This window comes from Borostomias antarcticus, assembly GCF_949987555.1.
Source record: "Borostomias antarcticus genome assembly, chromosome: 12".
NCBI classification, from domain to species: Eukaryota; Metazoa; Chordata; class Actinopteri; order Stomiiformes; family Stomiidae; genus Borostomias; species Borostomias antarcticus.
Genome location: NC_140245.1, coordinates 25,701,294 through 25,726,810, shown reverse-complemented (window position 1 = coordinate 25,726,810; position 25,517 = coordinate 25,701,294). Strand labels below are relative to the sequence as shown.

The following is a 25,517-nucleotide window of genomic DNA, read 5'->3' as shown; positions in this document are numbered from 1 at the left end:
TGGCCAGACGGTCTTTATCGAAAAAGGGGAACCCTTCAGTGCATCACAAAACCGAACGCATTGCCAGGCTCTTCTTTTTCGATAATGAACGGCTGGCCATACGTTATCCCTTACATATCACCCTGAGAAGTATTGGTAAATATACTTTATTTCATGAGAGATTTGTACTGTAGATGGACTTACTAGAGAGTCAAAAGCACCTGGCGTCTTGGCAGGAAGTCAGATGCTTAGCAGGTAGTGGTTTGGAAGCTCCAGCCATGTGGCACAGACACACAGAGGCCCCTTACAGAGCTTCCACTGGCGTCTAGTGATCTACATAGCTGGAACAAAGCACACTGAAAAACAATTATTGAAAATACCTTTTATTTTTAACAATAACATACCGACGGTCAATCAGTGAACAAAACAAAATGGAATACGCCTACAGGTAAACGGTAATCTACAGGTAACCTTGTTGTTAGAAATGTTGACAAAAGTATTGAGGCATTTATTGTATTTCTGTTTGTAAGACTCTCTGGGTTTAGCTGCATTCCAGAAATTCCAATCTGGAAACTTGGTGACCATGACATATTGAGATAAAACATCAGCAAATCAATAGGAAGGAGAAACTGCTACTGTGCTCACTTTAACTCCTCTCTTACTTTCCACCATGTTACAGTTGCAGTTTGACACATACATCCACATACAGTAGCTGTGATGATACATGGGTTATTTAGAGAGCCATTTTGAATTACCAATACCAGCCGCCCAAGCCCAATGCCATTTTAAATAGATGGGCCAACATAAATGTATTCAAAATGATAGTGGAACTGTACATGTCGAAGGTACATCACATGTTGTGCTATTTTAATGAAATGTGCATTAAAGCAGCCCAACGTAGGGATGTGGTATTTTTGCAATGTGGCGCCCCTACAGGTTCACCTTTGACTGTGGTAACATGGTAAATACTATGAGCGTTCAGTACAGCTGCACGCCTGGGTCCCCAAACACCCACGAGACAACAGAGAACAGTTGATAGCTGGATTCAAAGGGCCTACTAACTTTATTAACTATATTCCCAGATATAATGTATGTGATTGCCACAACTATGTTGGTCCACTGACGGCCTCGTTGGCCCAACTTGCAACATTACACAGACGCGCGCGCCAAACATCAAACACTTCTAACAACGTAAGGGGTAGCTAGCCAGCTTAGGCTAACGGACATTATAAAAGAGGCCAGCGAGAACGCATCCTCATACATTCACAGCTAACACAGCCAAACATCAAGCAATTCTAACCTAACAGATAGCTAGCCTGCTAACATTAGGATAGCTACATTACAAAAGAGGCCAGGTCGGCGTCTGACTCATAGCCTTTCATTACACTTCGTCAGCTCGCTAACTCGTTCAGTCTAAAAAGTGACTACACTACCAGTGAGCAGCTTAGCTAGGGAACATGGGGCCCCAAGATAGCTAGATTACATCCATCCTCATACATTCACAGCCAAACATCAAGCAATTTCAACATAAGACATAGCAAGCCAGCTAATATTAGGCTAGCTAACACTAGTACAGTACTTACAGTACAAGTTCAACAGCAAAGAGGCAGCTCTGCGTCAGTCTTGTAGCCTTTCACTGTGAAGCTCCCGCCAGCTAGTAAAAGACAATCCAGTATTAACTCTAGTTTGTCTCCTGGCTTGGCTTCTTTTTCTGGTCTTGTTTTGTTCTGTGATGTTCCTCTTTGGTCTTGTCTTGTTCTGTGATGTTCCTCTTTGGTCCTGTCTTGTTCTGTGATGTTCCTCTTTGGTCTTGTCTTGTTCTGTGATGTTCCTCTTTGGTCTTGTCTTGTTCTGTGATGTTCCTCTTTGGTCTTTTCGCCTCCACCACCAACGGTATAGTACTGCAATTTGATAATTTGCTCTATTATTATGTGACGAGGTCCATTTTTGTACTACCTGGATGTGTTTTTCGCTGTGCTGTGACCGTTTGTTTACTCCCAACCCTGATGATTAGAGCTGGGCAAAGGGGGCGGCAACCATCGTCGGTGAGTGAGAGGACAATCAGGACTGAACCGGGAACACCTGTGTCTCACAGCCTGCTATAAAGAGCACACTGCCCCGGCAGAACGGGGGTTGTGTGGGGGACGGAAATCGGAGCGTGTGCTTGCCTGGAGGACTATCCCGGTGCTACGGCGGCGAAAGAGAAACGCGCACGTGAATTGACTGTCAGCTAACGTTACCTAGTCACCAGCTACAGCGCCGGAGCCGAGGAAGACTGCGGCGATCAGCGGGACCTGTGAGAGCGGTGGACCAGAGGGAGTTGCTGCAGACGTGAGCCGTCAGGGAACCGGAGCGAGAGAGTGCTGCTCGCTGGATAGCCTACCCCGATCAGCGGCCGGCCTGACTACGCCCCGATCCTGAACCAACCTGTGCTGGGGAGCGCGTCATACTACAGTGGAGTGTCGGTGTCCCGACATCCTCTCCGAAGTTAAGTAGGCTACTGTGCTCTGACCTGTTTAATTATTCGTATGGACATTAAGAACCGCCTTGCTATTTTAGTATTTTATAAGAGACATTTAGAAACAGCCCTGGCATTTTAGTAATAGCCTACATGGACATTGACTGGGCCTATTATTTTATATTTTGTGCGAATAAGTGTACCATACAGCCAGCCATTGACTTAAATCTTTGACTTTTTAATTGCCGCCTGGCTGGCCCGGCTATCTGTTTACCAAGTGGATATTGGATAATTTTGTGGATTAACCGAACACTCCTGGAAGACCCTGCCCTCTCAATTGGATTGCCGTAGTTGCTGTGATAGTTTTGTAGTGTTGGTTTGCCGTGGACACCCCCTAGTGGTTAAAGGACTCAGTGGTCCCCTTTTTTCGTGTGAGAACTGACACTTGTTTCCAATCCGCAGTATACGTGGCAGGGTGGAGCTCCACCAACCAGCTCTCCCGGTCCAGGAGGCCGTCGGGAGAAATCCCCTAAGACCATCGATCCAAGTCACCCTGGGCGGTGAAAACCTCCTTGTGCACAGTCCTACAGTATTGTAAAATAAGAATAAAACTTAACTCTGTTCATACTTTGCAACTGTTTCAGAATCTGCATACTCTGTTCAACCCTGAGATAAAGAACTATAAAGCCTGGTAATAGTGGAGTGCTAATACTCCCAGAAAGTATTTAGCTGGCGTTGTCGGAACCACCTTTGGATAGTCCACCTTGGGACATCCTTTTTTGGCAGTTGTTGGCAGGACTCAGGCTTTGAACAGAGTACAGATTTGTAACATTGTGAATTCTGAACATGATGATGATGCCTGTATTCCCAGGTGCACCATGGGTGCCAAAATTCGGAGGAATAGACCAAACAGATTGGAAAAATTCAGAGGTATGGAAATACGAAGATTGGAAAGAGCAGCTAAAAGGGCTGGTTGGAATCGAGGGACAAACAGAGACTCAGAAAGTTAGTATGATTATGGGAGCACTGACTGGAGAGGCCAAAAGACAGATTAACATCCTAACTGCAGATGAGCGTAACACTGCAGCAAAGATTTTTACTGCTCTAGATGCCATTTATGCTGAAAAGTCTTCAGGTCCATTGCTCAGAGTACAATTCTATGGGTGCCGTCAAAGACCAGATGAACCTGTTAAGTCTTATGCCCTCAGGTTGAGAGAACTCCGCAGCCGGTTACAACGGCTTGATGAAGACGCAGCACCCACTGACGTACACATGAAAGAGCAGTTCATGCTTGGGCTGGAGGAGGGACCTCTGGCGCAGGCCATGAGGAGACATGCACGCCAGAACCCTGACGGAACCTTCAATGATCTCCAACGAGAAGCGTTCCTCCTGGACGAGGATGGACATGGACGTAAGTGGCCAGAGCTATCTTGTACAGCCATGGGGGGAACAAATAACGTGCGCTCTCACCCACAGAAAACCGACTGGAAAGCAGAAATCAAGCAGGAGATCCTTGCAGAGTTAAAGGATCAGCTGAAAGATTGGACACGTGACCTCCTAGAAGAGCTCCGGCCAAGAGGCCCACCTCAGCAGACTAACCACGCCACTTCGCGCCGCGCGCCTATGCGCCGCCAGGAAGTCCCTGCATCATCTAATAAATGGGCACCAGATGGTAGGCCGATCTGTAGGCGTTGTGACCAAGTAGGTCACATGGCCCGCTTCTGTGGAGACAGTCACACCCCCTCACATTTAAACTAGCATCCCCCACTTCTGAGGCTCGGGCGGTGGGGCTAGGACAAGAGGAGGAGGTACAAGGGCCATCGGTTATGTTAGTTGGGCAGTGCCCCCAGGTTGAGGTGGGAGTGGGTGTAGTCAAGTTGAAAGGGCTCTTAGACACAGGTTCCCAAATATCAATCATCAGTCATAGCCTTTTGAGCCAACACTTCCCAGAAAGCGAAGTTAGAGAACCCCCTGCTATGGTCAGAATAAAAGCGGCCAACAACCTCCATATCCCCTATCTCGGATATGTACAGCTAGATTTTGACATCGAGGGCCATCAGATCGGTCCGCGAGGGGTTTTTGTAGTAGAGGACAGATCAGCATCAGACCCCCTCATTATTGGTATGAACATCATACAGCCTTGCTGGGACGCTGTGTTCCGTAATTCGGAAGGGCCAGCCCGGTTGTTCTGTAAAAACCCCAAGTCCCAAAGTGCCTGGAACGCAGCATTTGCGACGTGTCGTAGGACTGGAGTGACGACAGATGATGGACACCATGGCTACGTCTGGGCAGCGCACCGCCACGGAGTGACTATCCCAGCCCGGAGTGAGGTGGTTGTCTGGGGACGGGCTGCAGCTGGCAGGCGGGACTATCATGGTCTGGTAGAAGCACTCCCTGAGCCAGGCGCCATTTCCGTGGCCCGGTCTGTAGCTGTGGTCAAGAATGGACGGGTCCCCGTCCGGATCCGCAACCTACACGACTTCCCTGTCTCCTTGGACCGCTACCAGAAGCTCGGTCAAGTGACTCAGGTCGATAGCCTGGATGTTTATGGTGTGCAGGATGTCTGCCTAGAACAGGAGGAGGAAGGTACAGTCAAGGTCAGTGTAGTGGATGTATGCATGGGGGAGGAGCCTGATCAAGCATTCCAGGTCCTTAAGCTGGCCGAGCGGCCGGACCTCACCCAAGATGAGCAGAGACAACTGGCTGCCCTGCTGCACAAATGGGAGAAGGCTTTCGCGGCCCACGAGGAAGATTTCGGAAGGACAGATGTGGTAAAACACTCTATCCCTACAGGCGAGGCACCGCCCATACGGGAACGCTTCCGACCATTACCCCCCTTGCTGTACCAGGATATGAGAACCCTGTTGGAAGGTATGTTGCAAAATGGTGTCATTACTGAAAGCTCCAGCCCATGGGCAGCACCCATAGTCATGGTAAAGAAGAAAGATGGCAGCTGGAGATTCTGTGTAGACTACAGAAAGTTGAACTCTGTTACACACAAAGATGCTTTCCCACTTCCCAGGATCGAGGAGACCCTGACCTCCATGACCCGCGCAGAATGGTTCTCCACGTTGGACCTGGCCAGCGGATACTGGCAAGTGGAGGTAGACCCGCAGGACCGTGAAAAAACTGCTTTTACCACCCCTGTAGGTCTGTACGAGTTTCAACGCATGCCATTTGGCCTCTGCAACGCGCCAGCCACTTTCCAACGCCTTATGCAACAATGCTTAAATGGCCAAATTACTGACTCCCTCCTAGTCTATTTAGATGACATTATTGTGTACTCCTCCGATTTTGCTACGCACTTAAAGCACTTAGAGGAGGTGTTTGAGCGTCTCTCGAAACATGGCTTGAAGCTACGCCCTGACAAATGCAAACTCTTCCATCGGCAGGTTAAATTCCTGGGGCATGTAGTCGACCGTGAAGGCGTGAAACCGGACCCCGAGAAGATAGCTGCTGTTGTCGATTGGCCAGCCCCTACCACTGCTAAGGAACTCAAGGCCTTCCTCGGCCTGGCCGGATATTACAGACGTTTCGTCCCTGGGTTTGCAAAAATTGCACGCCCCCTAAACTCACTCCTGGTAGGAGTGCCGAATGACAAGCGTCTGGGTTCTCATCGCATATCCTGGTCAGTAGAAGCTCAAACAGCATTTGATGCTCTAAAGAAAGTGCTAACAGAGGCCCCTATCCTAGCTTACGCAGACTTCTCACAGCCATTTACCCTCTACACAGACGCCAGTCACCATGGGCTGGGAGCAGTACTCGCCCAAGTGCAGGGGGGTAAAGAGAGGGTGGTTGCCTATGCGAGCCGCAGTTTGCATCCTACAGAGCAGAATGACGCCAACTATAGCTCCTTCAAGCTTGAACTCCTCGCACTAAAGTGGGCAGTTACCGAAAAGTTCAAAGATTATTTGACTGGTGCCAAGTTTGTTGTTTACACCGATAATAATCCTGTGGCCCATTTGCAGACGGCGAAACTGGGTGCAGTGGAACAACGCTGGGCAGCCCAACTGGCATCCTTTGACTTTGAGGTGAAATATCGTGCTGGCAGAGAAAATGTGAATGCGGATGCTTTGTCGCGATTCCCCACACCTAAACACCCCCCACAGCAACTCAGTCCTAGAGACGTAACCGCATCAGCTGTGGTGACCCACCAGGATGGCGCCCCAGAAGGCCGCATCGACTGGGAACAGGAACAAGTAGCTGACCCTGAGATCCGCACTGTGAGAAGGTATGTGGAACAAGGGCATTGCCCTACGGGCCGACAACAGGAGATACACACCACTGGGACAGCAAGGTTGTTGAAACAATTCAGGCGGCTCAGCCTACGGGATGGGGTTTTGTGTCGCCGATTCACTGACCCTAACACCTCAGAGCAATTGTTTCAGGTTGTGTGTCCAGGCCCCCGGCGTCAGATGGTATGGGAACAACACCACAAGTCTGCGGCACATGCTGGAGCGGGAAGGACGCTGCTAACGCTGAGGCGCCGGTTCTTCTGGGTAGGCATGGAGACACAGGTGCGCCAATTCCAAGCAGAGTGTGTTACATGCAGTTTGCAACGTGACAAGGTAGAACCACGAGCCCCCTTGAACCCAGTAACCGTTACCTTCCCCCTTGAGGTAGTCGCTCTTGACTTTCTAACACTCGGTCGACCAAACGACTACTATCAAAACATACTAGTGATGACTGATATGTTTACGCGTTACACATGGGCCGTAGCTACCCGCGATCAGACAGCCAGGACCACTGTACGAGCAATCTATTCTGAGATCGTGCGGCACTTTGGGTGCCCCGTCCGTTTTCATTCAGACCAGGGCCCCAATTTCGAGTCTGACTTGATGCAGCAGCTATGCGAGATGTATGGAGTCACTAAGAGCAGGACAACACCTTACCACCCTGCCGGGAATGGGCGTGTCGAACGCATGAACCAAACACTCCTTAACATGCTCCGTACCATGGGGGCCGAGAAACAGAGCCGCTGGCCAGAGTATTTATCCGAACTCCTACAGGCCTACAATAACACCGTACACAGTGCCACCGGCTTCGCGCCATCCTATCTGCTGCAGGGCCGACACCTCAGGCTCCCAGTAGATGTTGTGCTAGGGGTAGAACGGGAACAGCCAAGCAAGGGACTGACTGACTGGGTCGGAGACCATCACAGGAAGCTGACATATGCGTATGAGCTAGCACGTGGTAGGATGGACAAGGCGGCCGAGCGGAGTAAGAGCCGCTACGACCAAAGAGCCAACGCGACTCCATTGTTAGCTGGGGAACGGGTGTGGGTGCGTGACCGGGGCCGACGAGGGTTGGGAAAGCTACATGGGGTATGGGACCCCGAGCCCTATCGTGTCGTCGAAGCCAAGGGAAACACGGGCGTAGTGTACAAAGTACAGCCGGAGAGGGGTGGGAGGGAGAAAGTCCTCCACCGGAATGCCCTGAAACTGTGCACGGTTCCCCCCTCGCAGAGGCCACCAGTGACTCTGCCAGAGAACCCTGTGAGACCTGCGAGCCCTACGCTCTTATATATCCCCGTCCCTGTCCGACATGTACCCGCGCCTGACGCCAACCCTGACGCGGCCGCCGAGCCAAGGCGCGCAGTCCCTGTCCCTGTCCGACATGTACCCGCCAATGACTACAACCCTGACGCAGCCGCTGAGCCAAGGCGCTCAACCCGGCCAAATATAGGCATCCCACCACCCCGCTATAGACTCTGAATGGCAGAGACTGCCAACATTTCACAATGGGGAGATGTGACGAGGTCCATTTTTGTACTACCTGGATGTGTTTTTCGCTGTGCTGTGACCGTTTGTTTACTCCCAACCCTGATGATTAGAGCTGGGCAAAGGGGGCGGCAACCATCGTCGGTGAGTGAGAGGACAATCAGGACTGAACCGGGAACACCTGTGTCTCACAGCCTGCTATAAAGAGCACACTGCCCCGGCAGAACGGGGGTTGTGTGGGGGACGGAAATCGGAGCGTGTGCTTGCCTGGAGGACTATCCCGGTGCTACGGCGGCGAAAGAGAAACGCGCACGTGAATTGACTGTCAGCTAACGTTACCTAGTCACCAGCTACAGCGCCGGAGCCGAGGAAGACTGCGGCGATCAGCGGGACCTGTGAGAGCGGTGGACCAGAGGGAGTTGCTGCAGACGTGAGCCGTCAGGGAACCGGAGCGAGAGAGTGCTGCTCGCTGGATAGCCTACCCCGATCAGCGGCCGGCCTGACTACGCCCCGATCCTGAACCAACCTGTGCTGGGGAGCGCGTCATACTACAGTGGAGTGTCGGTGTCCCGACATCCTCTCCGAAGTTAAGTAGGCTACTGTGCTCTGACCTGTTTAATTATTCGTATGGACATTAAGAACCGCCTTGCTATTTTAGTATTTTATAAGAGACATTTAGAAACAGCCCTGGCATTTTAGTAATAGCCTACATGGACATTGACTGGGCCTATTATTTTATATTTTGTGCGAATAAGTGTACCATACAGCCAGCCATTGACTTAAATCTTTGACTTTTTAATTGCCGCCTGGCTGGCCCGGCTATCTGTTTACCAAGTGGATATTGGATAATTTTGTGGATTAACCGAACACTCCTGGAAGACCCTGCCCTCTCAATTGGATTGCCGTAGTTGCTGTGATAGTTTTGTAGTGTTGGTTTGCCGTGGACACCCCCTAGTGGTTAAAGGACTCAGTGGTCCCCTTTTTTCGTGTGAGAACTGACACTTGTTTCCAATCCGCAGTATACGTGGCAGGGTGGAGCTCCACCAACCAGCTCTCCCGGTCCAGGAGGCCGTCGGGAGAAATCCCCTAAGACTATCGATCCAAGTCACCCTGGGCGGTGAAAACCTCCTTGTGCACAGTCCTACAGTATTGTAAAATAAGAATAAAACTTAACTCTGTTCATACTTTGCAACTGTTTCAGAATCTGTATACTCTGTTCAACCCTGAGATAAAGAACTATAAAGCCTGGTAATAGTGGAGTGCTAATACTCCCAGAAAGTATTTAGCTGGCGTTGTCGGAACCACCTTTGGATAGTCCACCTTGGGACATCCTTTTTTGGCGTTGTCGGCAGGATTCAGGCTTTGAACAGAGTACAGATTTGTAACATTGTGAATTCTGAACATGATGATGATGCCTGTATTCCCAGGTGCACCATGGGTGCCAAAATTCGGAGGAATAGACCAAACAGATTGGAAAAATTCAGAGGTATGGAAATACGAAGATTGGAAAGAGCAGCTAAAAGGGCTGGTTGGAATCGAGGGACAAACAGAGACTCAGAAAGTTAGTATGATTATGGGAGCACTGACTGGAGAGGCCAAAAGACAGATTAACATCCTAACTGCAGATGAGCGTAACACTGCAGCAAAGATTTTTACTGCTCTAGATGCCATTTATGCTGAAAAGTCTTCAGGTCCATTGCTCAGAGTACAATTCTATGGGTGCCGTCAAAGACCAGATGAACCTGTTAAGTCTTATGCCCTCAGGTTGAGAGAACTCCGCAGCCGGTTACAACGGCTTGATGAAGACGCAGCACCCACTGACGTACACATGAAAGAGCAGTTCATGCTTGGGCTGGAGGAGGGACCTCTGGCGCAGGCCATGAGGAGACATGCACGTCAGAACCCTGACGGAACCTTCAATGATCTCCAACGAGAAGCGTTCCTCCTGGACGAGGATGGACATGGACGTAAGTGGCCAGAGCTATCTTGTACAGCCATGGGGGGAACAAATAACGTGCGCTCTCACCCACAGAAAACCGACTGGAAAGCAGAAATCAAGCAGGAGATCCTTGCAGAGTTAAAGGATCAGCTGAAAGATTGGACACGTGACCTCCTAGAAGAGCTCCGGCCAAGAGGCCCACCTCAGCAGACTAACCACGCCACTTCGCGCCGCGCGCCTATGCGCCGCCAGGAAGTCCCTGCATCATCTAATAAATGGGCACCAGATGGTAGGCCGATCTGTAGGCGTTGTGACCAAGTAGGTCACATGGCCCGCTTCTGTGGAGACAGTCACACCCCCTCACATTTAAACTAGCATCCCCCACTTCTGAGGCTCGGGCGGTGGGGCTAGGACAAGAGGAGGAGGTACAAGGGCCATCGGTTATGTTAGTTGGGCAGTGCCCCCAGGTTGAGGTGGGAGTGGGTGTAGTCAAGTTGAAAGGGCTCTTAGACACAGGTTCCCAAATATCAATCATCAGTCATAGCCTTTTGAGCCAACACTTCCCAGAAAGCGAAGTTAGAGAACCCCCTGCTATGGTCAGAATAAAAGCGGCCAACAACCTCCATATCCCCTATCTAGGATATGTACAGCTAGATTTTGACATCGAGGGCCATCAGATCGGTCCGCGAGGGGTTTTTGTAGTAGAGGACAGATCAGCATCAGACCCCCTTATTATTGGTATGAACATCATACAGCCTTGCTGGGACGCTGTGTTCCGTAATTCGGAAGGGCCAGCCCGGTTGTTCTGTAAAAACCCCAAGTCCCAAAGTGCCTGGAACGCAGCATTTGCGACGTGTCGTAGGACTGGAGTGACGACAGATGATGGACACCATGGCTACGTCTGGGCAGCGCACCGCCACGGAGTGACTATCCCAGCCCGGAGTGAGGTGGTTGTCTGGGGACGGGCTGCAGCTGGCAGGCGGGACTATCATGGTCTGGTAGAAGCACTCCCTGAGCCAGGCGCCATTTCCGTGGCCCGGTCTGTAGCTGTGGTCAAGAATGGACGGGTCCCCGTCCGGATCCGCAACCTACACGACTTCCCTGTCTCCTTGGACCGCTACCAGAAGCTCGGTCAAGTGACTCAGGTCGATAGCCTGGATGTTTATGGTGTGCAGGATGTCTGCCTAGAACAGGAGGAGGAAGGTACAGTCAAGGTCAGTGTAGTGGATGTATGCATGGGGGAGGAGCCTGATCAAGCATTCCAGGTCCTTAAGCTGGCCGAGCGGCCGGACCTCACCCAAGATGAACAGAGACAACTGGCTGCCCTGCTGCACAAATGGGAGAAGGCTTTCGCGGCCCACGAGGAAGATTTCGGAAGGACAGATGTGGTAAAACACTCTATCCCTACAGGCGAGGCACCGCCCATACGGGAACGCTTCCGACCATTACCCCCCTTGCTGTACCAGGATATGAGAACCCTGTTGGAAGGTATGTTGCAAAATGGTGTCATTACTGAAAGCTCCAGCCCATGGGCAGCACCCATAGTCATGGTAAAGAAGAAAGATGGCAGCTGGAGATTCTGTGTAGACTACAGAAAGTTGAACTCTGTTACACACAAAGATGCTTTCCCACTTCCCAGGATCGAGGAGACCCTGACCTCCATGACCCGCGCAGAATGGTTCTCCACGTTGGACCTGGCCAGCGGATACTGGCAAGTGGAGGTAGACCCGCAGGACCGTGAAAAAACTGCTTTTACCACCCCTGTAGGTCTGTACGAGTTTCAACGCATGCCATTTGGCCTCTGCAACGCGCCAGCCACTTTCCAACGCCTTATGCAACAATGCTTAAATGGCCAAATTACTGACTCCCTCCTAGTCTATTTAGATGACATTATTGTGTACTCCTCCGATTTTGCTACGCACTTAAAGCACTTAGAGGAGGTGTTTGAGCGTCTCTCGAAACATGGCTTGAAGCTACGCCCTGACAAATGCAAACTCTTCCATCGGCAGGTTAAATTCCTGGGGCATGTAGTCGACCGTGAAGGCGTGAAACCGGACCCCGAGAAGATAGCTGCTGTTGTCGATTGGCCAGCCCCTACCACTGCTAAGGAACTCAAGGCCTTCCTCGGCCTGGCCGGATATTACAGACGTTTCGTCCCTGGGTTTGCAAAAATTGCACGCCCCCTAAACTCACTCCTGGTAGGAGTGCCGAATGACAAGCGTCTGGGTTCTCATCGCATATCCTGGTCAGTAGAAGCTCAAACAGCATTTGATGCTCTAAAGAAAGTGCTAACAGAGGCCCCTATCCTAGCTTACGCAGACTTCTCACAGCCATTTACCCTCTACACAGACGCCAGTCACCATGGGCTGGGAGCAGTACTCGCCCAAGTGCAGGGGGGTAAAGAGAGGGTGGTTGCCTATGCGAGCCGCAGTTTGCATCCTACAGAGCAGAATGACGCCAACTATAGCTCCTTCAAGCTTGAACTCCTCGCACTAAAGTGGGCAGTTACCGAAAAGTTCAAAGATTATTTGACTGGTGCCAAGTTTGTTGTTTACACCGATAATAATCCTGTGGCCCATTTGCAGACGGCGAAACTGGGTGCAGTGGAACAACGCTGGGCAGCCCAACTGGCATCCTTTGACTTTGAGGTGAAATATCGTGCTGGCAGAGAAAATGTGAATGCGGATGCTTTGTCGCGATTCCCCACACCTAAACACCCCCCACAGCAACTCAGTCCTAGAGACGTAACCGCATCAGCTGTGGTGACCCACCAGGATGGCGCCCCAGAAGGCCGCATCGACTGGGAACAGGAACAAGTAGCTGACCCTGAGATCCGCACTGTGAGAAGGTATGTGGAACAAGGGCATTGCCCTACGGGCCGACAACAGGAGATACACACCACTGGGACAGCAAGGTTGTTGAAACAATTCAGGCGGCTCAGCCTACGGGATGGGGTTTTGTGTCGCCGATTCACTGACCCTAACACCTCAGAGCAATTGTTTCAGGTTGTGTGTCCAGGCCCCCGGCGTCAGATGGTATGGGAACAACACCACAAGTCTGCGGCACATGCTGGAGCGGGAAGGACGCTGCTGACGCTGAGGCGCCGGTTCTTCTGGGTAGGCATGGAGACACAGGTGCGCCAATTCCAAGCAGAGTGTGTTACATGCAGTTTGCAACGTGACAAGGTAGAACCACGAGCCCCCTTGAACCCAGTAACCGTTACCTTCCCCCTTGAGGTAGTCGCTCTTGACTTTCTAACACTCGGTCGACCAAACGACTACTATCAAAACATACTAGTGATGACTGATATGTTTACGCGTTACACATGGGCCGTAGCTACCCGCGATCAGACAGCCAGGACCACTGTACGAGCAATCTATTCTGAGATCGTGCGGCACTTTGGGTGCCCCGTCCGTTTTCATTCAGACCAGGGCCCCAATTTCGAGTCTGACTTGATGCAGCAGCTATGCGAGATGTATGGAGTCACTAAGAGCAGGACAACACCTTACCACCCTGCCGGGAATGGGCGTGTCGAACGCATGAACCAAACACTCCTTAACATGCTCCGTACCATGGGGGCCGAGAAACAGAGCCGCTGGCCAGAGTATTTATCCGAACTCCTACAGGCCTACAATAACACCGTACACAGTGCCACCGGCTTCGCGCCATCCTATCTGCTGCAGGGCCGACATCTCAGGCTCCCAGTAGATGTTGTGCTAGGGGTAGAACGGGAACAGCCAAGCAAGGGACTGACTGACTGGGTCGGAGACCATCACAGGAAGCTGACATATGCGTATGAGCTAGCACGTGGTAGGATGGACAAGGCGGCCGAGCGGAGTAAGAGCCGCTACGACCAAAGAGCCAACGCGACTCCATTGTTAGCTGGGGAACGGGTGTGGGTGCGTGACCGGGGCCGACGAGGGTTGGGAAAGCTACATGGGGTATGGGACCCCGAGCCCTATCGTGTCGTCGAAGCCAAGGGAAACACGGGCGTAGTGTACAAAGTACAGCCGGAGAGGGGTGGGAGGGAGAAAGTCCTCCACCGGAATGCCCTGAAACTGTGCACGGTTCCCCCCTCGCAGAGGCCACCAGTGACTCTGCCAGAGAACCCTGTGAGACCTGCGAGCCCTACGCTCTTATATATCCCCGTCCCTGTCCGACATGTACCCGCGCCTGACGCCAACCCTGACGCGGCCGCCGAGCCAAGGCGCGCAGTCCCTGTCCCTGTCCGACATGTACCCGCCAATGACTACAACCCTGACGCAGCCGCTGAGCCAAGGCGCTCAACCCGGCCAAATATAGGCATCCCACCACCCCGCTATAGACTCTGAATGGCAGAGACTGCCAACATTTCACAATGGGGAGATGTGACGAGGTCCATTTTTGTACTACCTGTATGTGTTTTTCGCTGTGCTGTGACCGTTTGTTTACTCCCAACCCTGATGATTAGAGCTGGGCAAAGGGGGCGGCAACCATCGTCGGTGAGTGAGAGGACAATCAGGACTGAACCGGGAACACCTGTGTCTCACAGCCTGCTATAAAGAGCACACTGCCCCGGCAGAACGGGGGTTGTGTGGGGGACGGAAATCGGAGCGTGTGCTTGCCTGGAGGACTATCCCGGTGCTACGGCGGCGAAAGAGAAACGCGCACGTGAATTGACTGTCAGCTAACGTTACCTAGTCACCAGCTACAGCGCCGGAGCCGAGGAAGACTGCGGCGATCAGCGGGACCTGTGAGAGCGGTGGACCAGAGGGAGTTGCTGCAGACGTGAGCCGTCAGGGAACCGGAGCGAGAGAGTGCTGCTCGCTGGATAGCCTACCCCGATCAGCGGCCGGCCTGACTACGCCCCGATCCTGAACCAACCTGTGCTGGGGAGCGCGTCATACTACAGTGGAGTGTCGGTGTCCCGACATCCTCTCCGAAGTTAAGTAGGCTACTGTGCTCTGACCTGTTTAATTATTCGTATGGACATTAAGAACCGCCTTGCTATTTTAGTATTTTATAAGAGACATTTAGAAACAGCCCTGGCATTTTAGTAATAGCCTACATGGACATTGACTGGGCCTATTATTTTATATTTTGTGCGAATAAGTGTACCATACAGCCAGCCATTGACTTAAATCTTTGACTTTTTAATTGCCGCCTGGCTGGCCCGGCTATCTGTTTACCAAGTGGATATTGGATAATTTTGTGGATTAACCGAACACTCCTGGAAGACCCTGCCCTCTCAATTGGATTGCCGTAGTTGCTGTGATAGTTTTGTAGTGTTGGTTTGCCGTGGACACCCCCTAGTGGTTAAAGGACTCAGTGGTCCCCTTTTTTCGTGTGAGAACTGACACTTGTTTCCAATCCGCAGTATACGTGGCAGGGTGGAGCTCCACCAACCAGCTCTCCCGGTCCAGGAGGCCGTCGGGAGAAATCCCCTAAGACCATCGATCCAAGTCACCCTGGGCGGTGAAAACCTCCTTGTGCACAGTCCTACAGTATTGTAAAATAAGAATAAAACTTAACTCTGTTCATACTTTGCAACTGTTTCAGAATCTGCATACTCTGTTCAACCCTGAGATAAAGAACTATAAAGCCTGGTAATAGTGGAGTGCTAATACTCCCAGAAAGTATTTAGCTGGCGTTGTCGGAACCACCTTTGGATAGTCCACCTTGGGACAATTATAGCAATAGCCAGTGGAAGTTGGCGTGTGAAGTAATGCCGTAAAGCGTTATGGATTGTGAAAATTGTGGCCTGCTACACCAAACTTATTATTTCAAGAAGAAGCGTTCCAAGGGAGTCGTGGGAAAGAGGCAACATTGCCTGTTACAAGGCAGTGCACCATCAAAATCATTTTTGAAGCCGTTATTTTAAGGTTACAAAAACAACAACATTGAGCTGCTTTAATTATAATTGTTTTACTCAGATTGCAAAAACAGATATCATGATGCATGTTTTGGGTCTAGAACGGGGATTCACCTAGACAATGAAAATGTTGCTTATAGTATTTTGGGAAGTTAATGCATTAGTATGACTTTGAAATTGTTGATTGTGATTCTCATCTGGGGAGAACTTCAACTTGCTACCGTTTTAAGAAGACAGACTATCCCTCAAATGCCTTTCTTCTGTGAAAGAAAGAAAACCAAAAACACATACCCATACATTAATTTCGATCATAACTGCATACACATAGCCATAGTTAACCATAAACACAGCTAAAACACACAAAAGATAACGTACCGTGGCGTCACTAGTCTCTTGAATTCCACAACACAATTCCCGTAGCAACGGCACCTATATTTAAGTACTAAAACCTAATCACACCCAGTATACAGTACACTTGCGCCCCATTCTTCAAAGTCTAACCCGACATCTTGAACGTTCCAACCAATTAGTCCCAAAACAAACACTTTAAATCACAAAAATTAACAAAGTGAACCCCACGTTTTCCTATTACTACAACTTGGCTCACCCCCAAATAACTAGCTATGAACATCAAAATGCTGACTTCAACATTAAGCCGCATACACGGCTTTCAAATCGCACCACAGACTACAACAACTTTGAAGTTGCAGGGCTGGAAAGTAGAGCAATGCCCCCACCCCCCCCCCACCACCACCTCCACAGCAAGGTGAACGGTGCATTCCCCAGGTCTTGGCCACCCTTGATCACGGAGAGAGGAGAGAGGCAACAAACAAGCCCTTTCAGTTGCAGCCAAGGTTTTGATGTCCTGAGCCCTCAACCCTGCTGCTTACTAAAGATAGAACGCTCTTATCAATTAGTAGCTTGAGATCCATCACCCCCCCCCCACCTCCGCACACACACACACACACACACCGCCGCGCCACCTTGGTCAGATAACTTGCCCTTGTGTTGTGGATAGGATTCCATTCTCCTCCCCCGCCCACCCTGCCTCCGCCCGTCCTATGCTGTCCTTCACAGTTTGGCACAAACAGTCACTGCCTCTTCCTCTCTTGCCAAACTATTTCCTCTCGATCTGCCTCTGCCTGCCCCTTCATTTCCAGCCCCCGCCGCCTCACCTCGCCTTCTATAAATCTGCGTCTACCTCCCCTTTCTCTCATTTCCTCATTAGACTCACCCACCCACTCACCCCGTCTCTCTCTCTCTCCCTCTCTCTCTCTCCGTCTCCTGAAACCATGATGAACCATTGAAAAAGCATTATCTTCATGTGATTATGTTCGTGTTCCACGTGATGTTGCTCTGTGAGACCTTGTTTTCTTTGGAGGGTCCCGATATTTTTCAGGAGGCTCTCTGTGCAGATGAATGGCTTGCTCAAGACACTGAGAAGGAAAAAACGATGTATTTTCATAAAAGATACACAGGATAATGTGTGGCCTTGTACACTGAATAGCAGTGGAAGGCAGTCTGTCATCACGGGCTGCCGCTTTGCTTTTGGGGACTTGGTCTCGTGTCTTCGTTTTTGCTTTTCGGGGACTTTTGGGGATCTCGTCTGATTAACAAGTGTTAACACACATCTACCTTCATAACAACTTAAGCAGTGTTTTGGGAGTCCAACGTTCCATTCAATGCTAATCGTGAGGGCAAGCATTAAATATTTTAGGGGGAGCTATTGAATACAGTAGGTTCATTTTCATGTAAAAAAATAAAATAAATACCATCCAGGAAGCCCAGCCAAGAGCAGCATTGAAACAACAAGTCCTGCGGGTACGTTTTCCGTGTTTCTTTGCTTGAATGTGTCGGGGAGCAGTGTTAGCGGGATGGTTGATATGCACAGTGCTGTTCTTTCGAAACCCTTACTGTCGTGAGCACAAATTCCAGACCGCCCCAGTGAAAGATTTATGGGATCATGCAAGTTTTACGCCACTGAGAGTGCTAATGGACTTTAGTGGCAAACGGCCCAAGCTTAGGAGTCATTGTGCATGCAAAAAAAAAAAAAAAAAAGGAAAAAGCATGGAGCAGCACTTAAGGTTGCTAGAACGTTAGGTTTCTGTCAAGTCTGAAAGTTGAAGGTGGCTTTCGGATAGTGGTTGAAACCAGTGGACTTTTTCAAAGAGTTGAACACTCATCATATTGCCGATGTTGCTTGTTATCTGTTCACTAGTAGGACAGAATTATCTATCCATGGAAAAATGTACTTTCTTCTCAGACAACACTAGGCTGTAAAAGCCATTCATTCATCTGAATAAACCATTTTCTCGGTAATAAATATAATATAAATATATTTGCTGGGCTTCAAATGTCACACACCATCCTTTCATATAAATATACATACAATGTATGGACAAAAGTATTGGGCCACCTACACATTACACCTACATGAGCTTTTATGACATCCCATTCTAAATTCATAGGCATTAATATGGAGTTGGTCTCCCCCTTTGCAGCTATAACAGCTTCCATTCTGGGAAGGCTTTCTACAAGATTTTGTCGGTGGGAATTTCTGCCCATTCATCCAGAAGAGAATTTTGAGGTCAGAGTGTATGTGTCAATGACGTCTAATATCATTCAGTGTAACACTGATATATTTTTATATTTTTTTATGTGGTATTCAAAATAAAAATAAAATTATTGTTGGTTATATTTCAGAGGGGGAACTCTGCATTGTACTGAATGACATGAGACACCTTTACTGTATGTCATTGACGCATATATAATTTATTTAAACAGAGAAAATCTCAATGTGATTTTATTTAACAAGTGATCCATGGCCAAGAAGAAAGCAAACACAGCGTAGCTAGACTGAATTCCTGCAGACTGAGCTGTGTAAAAGACATACGGTACCCAACCCCACATTGATTTAACTGGGCAAGGTTACAATACAAAATCAGCTCTTTACCACTCAAAAGAAGGAGTGAGTATGTTGGTGTGAGAGAGAGAAAGAGGGAGAGAGATTCAAAGTAATTTGCTCTCAACATTGATCACATGAAGAGAGAGAGAGAGAGAGAGAGAGAAAAAAAAACAACGAAAACAATCATTGCAAATGGGCGAGCGAGCCCGTACTTGCCCGGGCAGATGGTGGAAAGAGAAGGGAGTGTGTGTGTTGAAGAGGATGTTATGTACTGCAGGTGGTTGGTGGGTTTGGGGGGGGGGGGGGGCGGGGGGGTCTGATAGCTGGACAGCGTCTACGGTGAAGCTGCTAGTCAGTCATGCTTCAGTCGGGATCTGAGCAGCCCAATAAATCAACCGGCATCCTCCGCCACACTTCCACACATCTGTGCACTGATTAGGGGAAGACCGCGGCAGAGGCCGAGGAGGAAGAATGGGGAGCGGGAGGAGGGCGGAGGAGGGGGGGGGGGCGGCGGAGATAAGGAAGAGAGAGAGGAGCGACGGGAGGAGAAGGTAGGATGGAGGGAGGGAGATAGAGGAGAGGAAGTGGTACTGCAGGAGAGTGGGGAGGGAGAGAGTAGGACGAGAGGAGCAGAGAGAGGAGAGAAGGACCCTTGTCCCAGTTCGACGCCACAGCTCACAGTACAGCACGTTACTGAGTGACAAAATGGCAGGCGGTGCACGCCATCTGGAAACTGCCACGGACTCAAACGGCACTGTCAATTAATAATGCAGAGGATCGCAATGGCACAAAAATAACAGAGCAGTGGCTTTTCACTCAGGAAATAAGGACTAGTTCTTTTCCCACTACAGTATGTACACTTGTGTTCATGTTTTAATCTGTGAAGTCACACCATTTCTAGACAGCGTTGGTTTGTTCATCTACATCCGTCTCCAGCGCTGGAGGTGTCAACCTCTCTAATGGACTTCACATTACCTGTCTCCAAGAGGGTATGTCTGTGACAGGAGGTTCGATGGAGGAGGCAGGCAGTCAGGTCGGGTTTTAAGGAGTTGGGCACCGGTATCAGCAGTATTTTGGACATTTCCTGTGAATGCCCTCCGACACAAAGAGGAAGAGAGAGAAACACTGTCGGGGGGGAAAAACGCTGAGGAAGCCGCAACGCTAACAGTATAGCCTGCACTTGACGCTGCATACCAACACTAATGCAGCCGACAGCAGATGCTGTGAGAGACACTGTATTGAGAGGGTCTCCTATATATAAGGCTAGAGGACACTTAGTTCAACAGTTGTTGTCATTCGAGAGTCCACAGATATTGCAGGAGGGAGGAGGGTCCTCAAGACTAACAGCCCCATCTTTGGTGAAAAACCGTCTACCAGCCACACTAAGTGCAATGTCAAAACATTATAGATGGGCGCCCTAGAACCCATTCAAGAGGATATTGGAATTCTAAATTTTGCAGGTGCGTTTTGTAGAGTGCACCTTTTCACCTACTGCTACTGTATTTTGGCACTTTCTGCTTTGCCTAGATTTCGAGAATATTAACCTGAATTTTTGCAATGTCTGTGAGGCCCCTGTGAGGTGCAGTTACTGTAGGCTTTAACCTCTAGCTGTAAATTAAAGATTATGTACACCTGCTCCGTGTATAATCGTACACAGGAGACCAGTGGGAAACATTCACTCCATTCAGGGTAGTATAGTATAATGGGGATAGCACTTTAGTTTATCCTCTTAGTATAAGAAAATAGATGAGCATAGCACATGCACATTCTATACCCCTGAGAGATCCCCTCTCTCTCTCCCCCCCCCCCCTTCTCTTTCTCAGTCGACCAAGTTACTAAGCAACAGGTCCCAAGTACTGTAGTTTGTTCTGCAGACAGCACAGCTGTAATTGACAGCTCCGATGATGCCATCTGGAGCTATTTCCTGGCCAAGAGGGGCATGTTTCACCTACCTTCGAGGGATTCGTGGTAACCATGATGTCCTCATTTAGATGAGAGCTGGGGCTTTGAAAGGCACGTGGGCCACAATCATTCACTATGGAATATCTCAAATAATGTCTTGATTAATGACATATTTGAGCACATTTGACCTTTAGGAAAAATTGACTATTTTATGACCTCCGAATATACATTCCACCTCATGTCACTTGACATGGAGGCACACGTAGTTCATCCCATGATGCAACAGCAAGCAATAAACCAGTTTCCTGGTCCATCTCCCTCAAACAAGACATTTGGACACTGTGTTTTCACACATTAGCCTCGAAGCAGCAAAACCACTAAAGATGCCCAGTCCCAACACTTCCAATTTCACAATTACAGGCGTTAGAACACACAAGTCTCCAAATAACACACTGATGTGTCCGGATATCATTACAGAGCGGAAATTGTTCTGAATATCAAAGCTGGCACTAATCCTAGACATGGGAGTTCCATTCCGGTAAATAAGTATTCCCCCAGCTAATCCATCATTATTTCTTTTTCCTATTGATATACTGCTGTTGTCACCACAGCTCTGCTAAGTCAAACTGACATGTCCAATTGATACAATCACCAGTGGCTGAACACTGCAGGAAACATGCGAAATTGCACAGCAGAAACACACACACACACACACACACACACACACACACACACACACACGCGCACACACACACACACACACACAAACACACAGTTGAATCCTTTACGGCACCTTTCCTTAAAAGTCACTGCAGTGATTGTAACCCATTGCTCAATACGGCACCCAGTATATCTTTTAACTGTAATCCTTGAATTTGTGAAAATGTTCTTAATCATGATGAATTGGATCATTGCAGCGGCCTCCTGGCACAACTCGCGGTGCCTTGATGTGAATAGGCTACTGCCCTATTGGCCGAACCATAAATCATCCATCTCATACCCAGCCAGCCACTTTCTCCAGTGCATCAACTATCATTAATATACCTCTGTTTCTTCTTTTATCACTGTTACCAGCCAGTGGAGCTTCTTATCAGAAACTGAAATCAATACCTACCAAGTCCTTCTTAGTAAAAGAAGAATTGTCTTATTTTTTTCACTCAGACAATATCAACATTATAGACGTGTTGACATAAAGTTAATGACGTTATCAGTCAAACAGTCAGTCTGTCATCTTGTGGTGACAATGTGGGAGGTGTTTTTGATGTTGCACAAGGATCATCTTCAGAATATATTAAGCATGGCTAGTTTTAGGTCACCTAGTACACCAGCATTGTCACATATCCTTCAGAATACACCAAGTTAAAGTTTAGAGAAACAGAACTGCTTCTGACTTATGCCTTCCAATGCCCCTATGCCAAAAAATCCATACTGATGTATGGAGAGGCACATAACCTATACTAAGTTCACGAATGGAGACTGTTGACTGTGTAAACAAACCAGGGAGATTCAAAAATGTAAATTAGGTTAAGATGCCTGCCAAGTAAACATCATATGGTTCAGGTTAACTGATAACTTCAGGACTTTTGAGCAGAGCTGTGATTGGACAATGCTGGAGTGTTTTGTGACTTGGAGAGATGTATACGATTGAGAAGTCTGTGCATTAGTCAATAAAAGAGCACTCTCGTGATCATGTACTAAATTAATTGTCAGTAAAATGTAAAGACCCATTGGACTCAATGTTTTGTTCAATGTTTCTTTCATTATTTACACATACAAAAATCATACAATACAATGCAAATGCTAAAAATGACTGTCTATTCTCTCTATACAGAATGATGCACTATGTAAATAGGAATTACACATGGATATACTGATGTCCCAGATAGCAAGCGGATCTGGGCCATATATGGGCCGGAACTAAGCAACAAGGGCCAGATCTGGCCTGTATATGGCCCAGATCCGCTTGCTTTCTTGGGTGGTTTCTTATGCGTGGTTCCAGTGGTGTTTTCTCTGCCAAGGTAATCCTGGTTTTCCCCAAAAATCCCAATAGAAAATGTAACTGCATGATATTATAACACTATTCTTCTATTGTCCTCTGAATTTGGCCAGCCCACTAGAGCCCCCCTGGATTGCCTCATGAAAACAAGCTGTGCTCATGAGCTGTGCTCAAAACCGTTCACTTATTCACTCGCTCACTATTCCCTATGCGTCCAGTATCATGTAAACAAAGCCAGCACTGTTGGCAGTAGGTTGAAATGTCAGGTAATATTCTGTTTTCATGTTCAGTTTTCAATGTTAAATCCCAAATAAATGGTTGAAATTCTAATGATGTGCAGGTGTGATTTTGTGAACTGTGGTGCTGTCTGCTAATAGCAAGCTGTAAAGTTGCACAATAAGACCGTGATAGGCAGTTAGCTCACAAGCTCACAACAGCATAACCTTAACGGTAGCTGTCAGTGGCTAAAACAGTGAGCTAACGTTACAACAATGATTCCTGTAGCTATTGTAATGCTGTTGGTTCAGCTTCTGTTTCTCAGACATGAACGGAGACTCAACTCAAACTCGCATTAGCAACAAAACAGCTGCAGGAATCATTGCTAACTGCTTTAGCCACCGATAGCTACCATCTTCTTTTTCATGTCTTCTCCTTCAGTAAAACATGACAGCGTTGCATTGTGGTGTAGTGGATACATTGTAGGGTACATCTTCTGTTCACTAGAAATCGCTGTGATTTGTGGGTATTTTGTAGTGGACTATATACTGAGTGAAATTAACCATTGAGAATTTGAACACTAGAAAAAAATGGCGGATGCACTATATAGAGCTCTAAATAGGGAACAGGGAATGGTTTGGAACACAGCCATTGATATACTGTAGGAGCAGGTGATTCACCCTGTAGAGAAAATAGTATAATCCTGTCAGATTAGGTTACCTTTACTAACGTGAACTAATCGTAAAGTAAACTAAACTGTGATTCGTCAAGAAAGAAATGTCCCACCTATGGTATACTGTATGTTCTTCAGTCATCAGTATCAAGTTGTCCAACATTAACGATTTAGCAGCAAAAGCGAGTCAGCAGCAACAATCGAAAACAGAAAAACTCATAAACTCTATGTTAAGTTGAAGAAAAACAATTTCACAAAATAACCTTTTGAGCGGCGGCTCAATTAAAAGATGGAGGACCTGCACCTGCAAGGCACATGGGAGAACAACTGGAGATTAATGGAGGAGAAAAGATACCGGCACTCACAATTGTAAAAAAAATTCTCTTTTAATGAATAGGGCAAGAACATTTCGGCCTGTGGCCTTCTTCAGCAGCAAAATGACCATGGTTCCTCTTTTTTGTTACCAAGAGTCGTGCGCGCTTGTTGTTTTTCTAGACCAACTGGAGATCCCAGAAGATGTTTTGCCAATAGCTGGTAGTGCTAGCTAGCTCGAAATCAAAACCTGTTTTGTAAGTCATGCCTCTTCTTCGACCTGGCAACCTGCTCACTTAACATTCCCTGGGACACAACTGGTTTTGTGAACCTCAACATTAACCAAGGCCATTCGGAGACAGTCTTTTTTTTTTTGGGGGGGGGGGTTGGACGTGACCTTCATCTTTATCATTTTATAGTGTGACATGGATGTTTGTAATGGTGTTCACTATATGACTGATTAGTGTGCATTTCCTGTGTTTAACTCTGCCACAGCAACAGGTCATGTTTTCAGTGGTGCATGTTTGTCCATCTGTTCGTCCTTTTCTTGTTTTGTTCGTGTGTTAGCAGGATTATGCAAAAACAACCAGACATATTTTCATGAAACTCGGTGAAGGGGTGTAGCATGGGTCAACTTAGAAGCCATACAATTTTAGAGTAGATCTGGCGGGTCCACGAGCCATTTCTTGGTTGTTGTTTTTTGTTAGCAGGATTACACAAACAGTACCAGACTGATTTTCATGAAACTTGGTGGAGAGTAGTATGGTAGTATGGGCCAACTTAGAACCCATTAGTTTTTGGAGCAGAACCTAATCACAGGCATGTCCAGCCATTCACCTCCATTCATTTTTTTTGACTTAGGCTCAAGAGCGAAAAATTCCTCCCATTCATTGTTAATGGGGGGGATTTAAATGGCCATATCTCGAAATGCAAATGTCACAGAGATATAGAGTTTGGACTTCCATAAAGCTCTCGACATAACAAATGCAGCAATGCCAAACATGTCGTGCCTGCACACGTGCGTGTGCACAGAGCCACAAAATGTTTTCTTGGGCGATCCATTTCTAGTTGTTATATTTCATCGTGCTAAGCTGAGGGTAGTCCATGCAGGTTATGTCAGGTCATGTCACATGTTCATACTGTAAATGGAATTTCCTTACATTTAGGTGTGCTAATACTCTTACTCTTAGAGTACACATTACTCTCTGTTGTGGTTTCAATCGTCATTGTCAGTTTTTCTGTGATGAAAGTTGTTGGTTGAATGTATTCTGCCAATGGGTGTGTGCTTTGTTTTGAATGCAACACATTAGTAGTTCTATTGTTTTAATTAGGCCTACAGTATATTCTGTATCTTTATACATTTCCATGGCTCTAGTTTGCCAGATTGTGGTTATGGTAGGTGATAGTGTCGAGGGGGTGAGATGCAGTGGTGTTCAGCTGAATCTGTTTTCAAGTTCTCTGGCCTGCACACACACACACACACACACACACACACACACACACACACACATACAAACACACACACACACATACACACAGCTTCCAAAGTTTGGCTTATTAACTCTC

General features: G+C 48.2%; 1 protein-coding gene across 1 annotated transcript in view; it reads left to right on the top strand.

Annotated features, from left to right (window-relative positions):
* Positions 1–6,913, top strand: part of LOC311315850 (uncharacterized protein) — a gene marked incomplete at both ends in the record, with an annotated part of 48,863 nt that extends 41,950 nt beyond the window's left edge. Inside the window, 4 exons of the mRNA XM_084446549.1 lie at positions 2,900–2,984; positions 3,309–4,109; positions 4,196–6,668; positions 6,826–6,913. Coding sequence (XP_084302675.1) covers positions 2,900–2,984; positions 3,309–4,109; positions 4,196–6,668; positions 6,826–6,913 — 3,447 coding nt within the window. The remainder of the gene's footprint in view (positions 1–2,899; positions 2,985–3,308; positions 4,110–4,195; positions 6,669–6,825) is intronic.
* Positions 6,914–25,517: the final 18,604 nt, after the last annotated feature.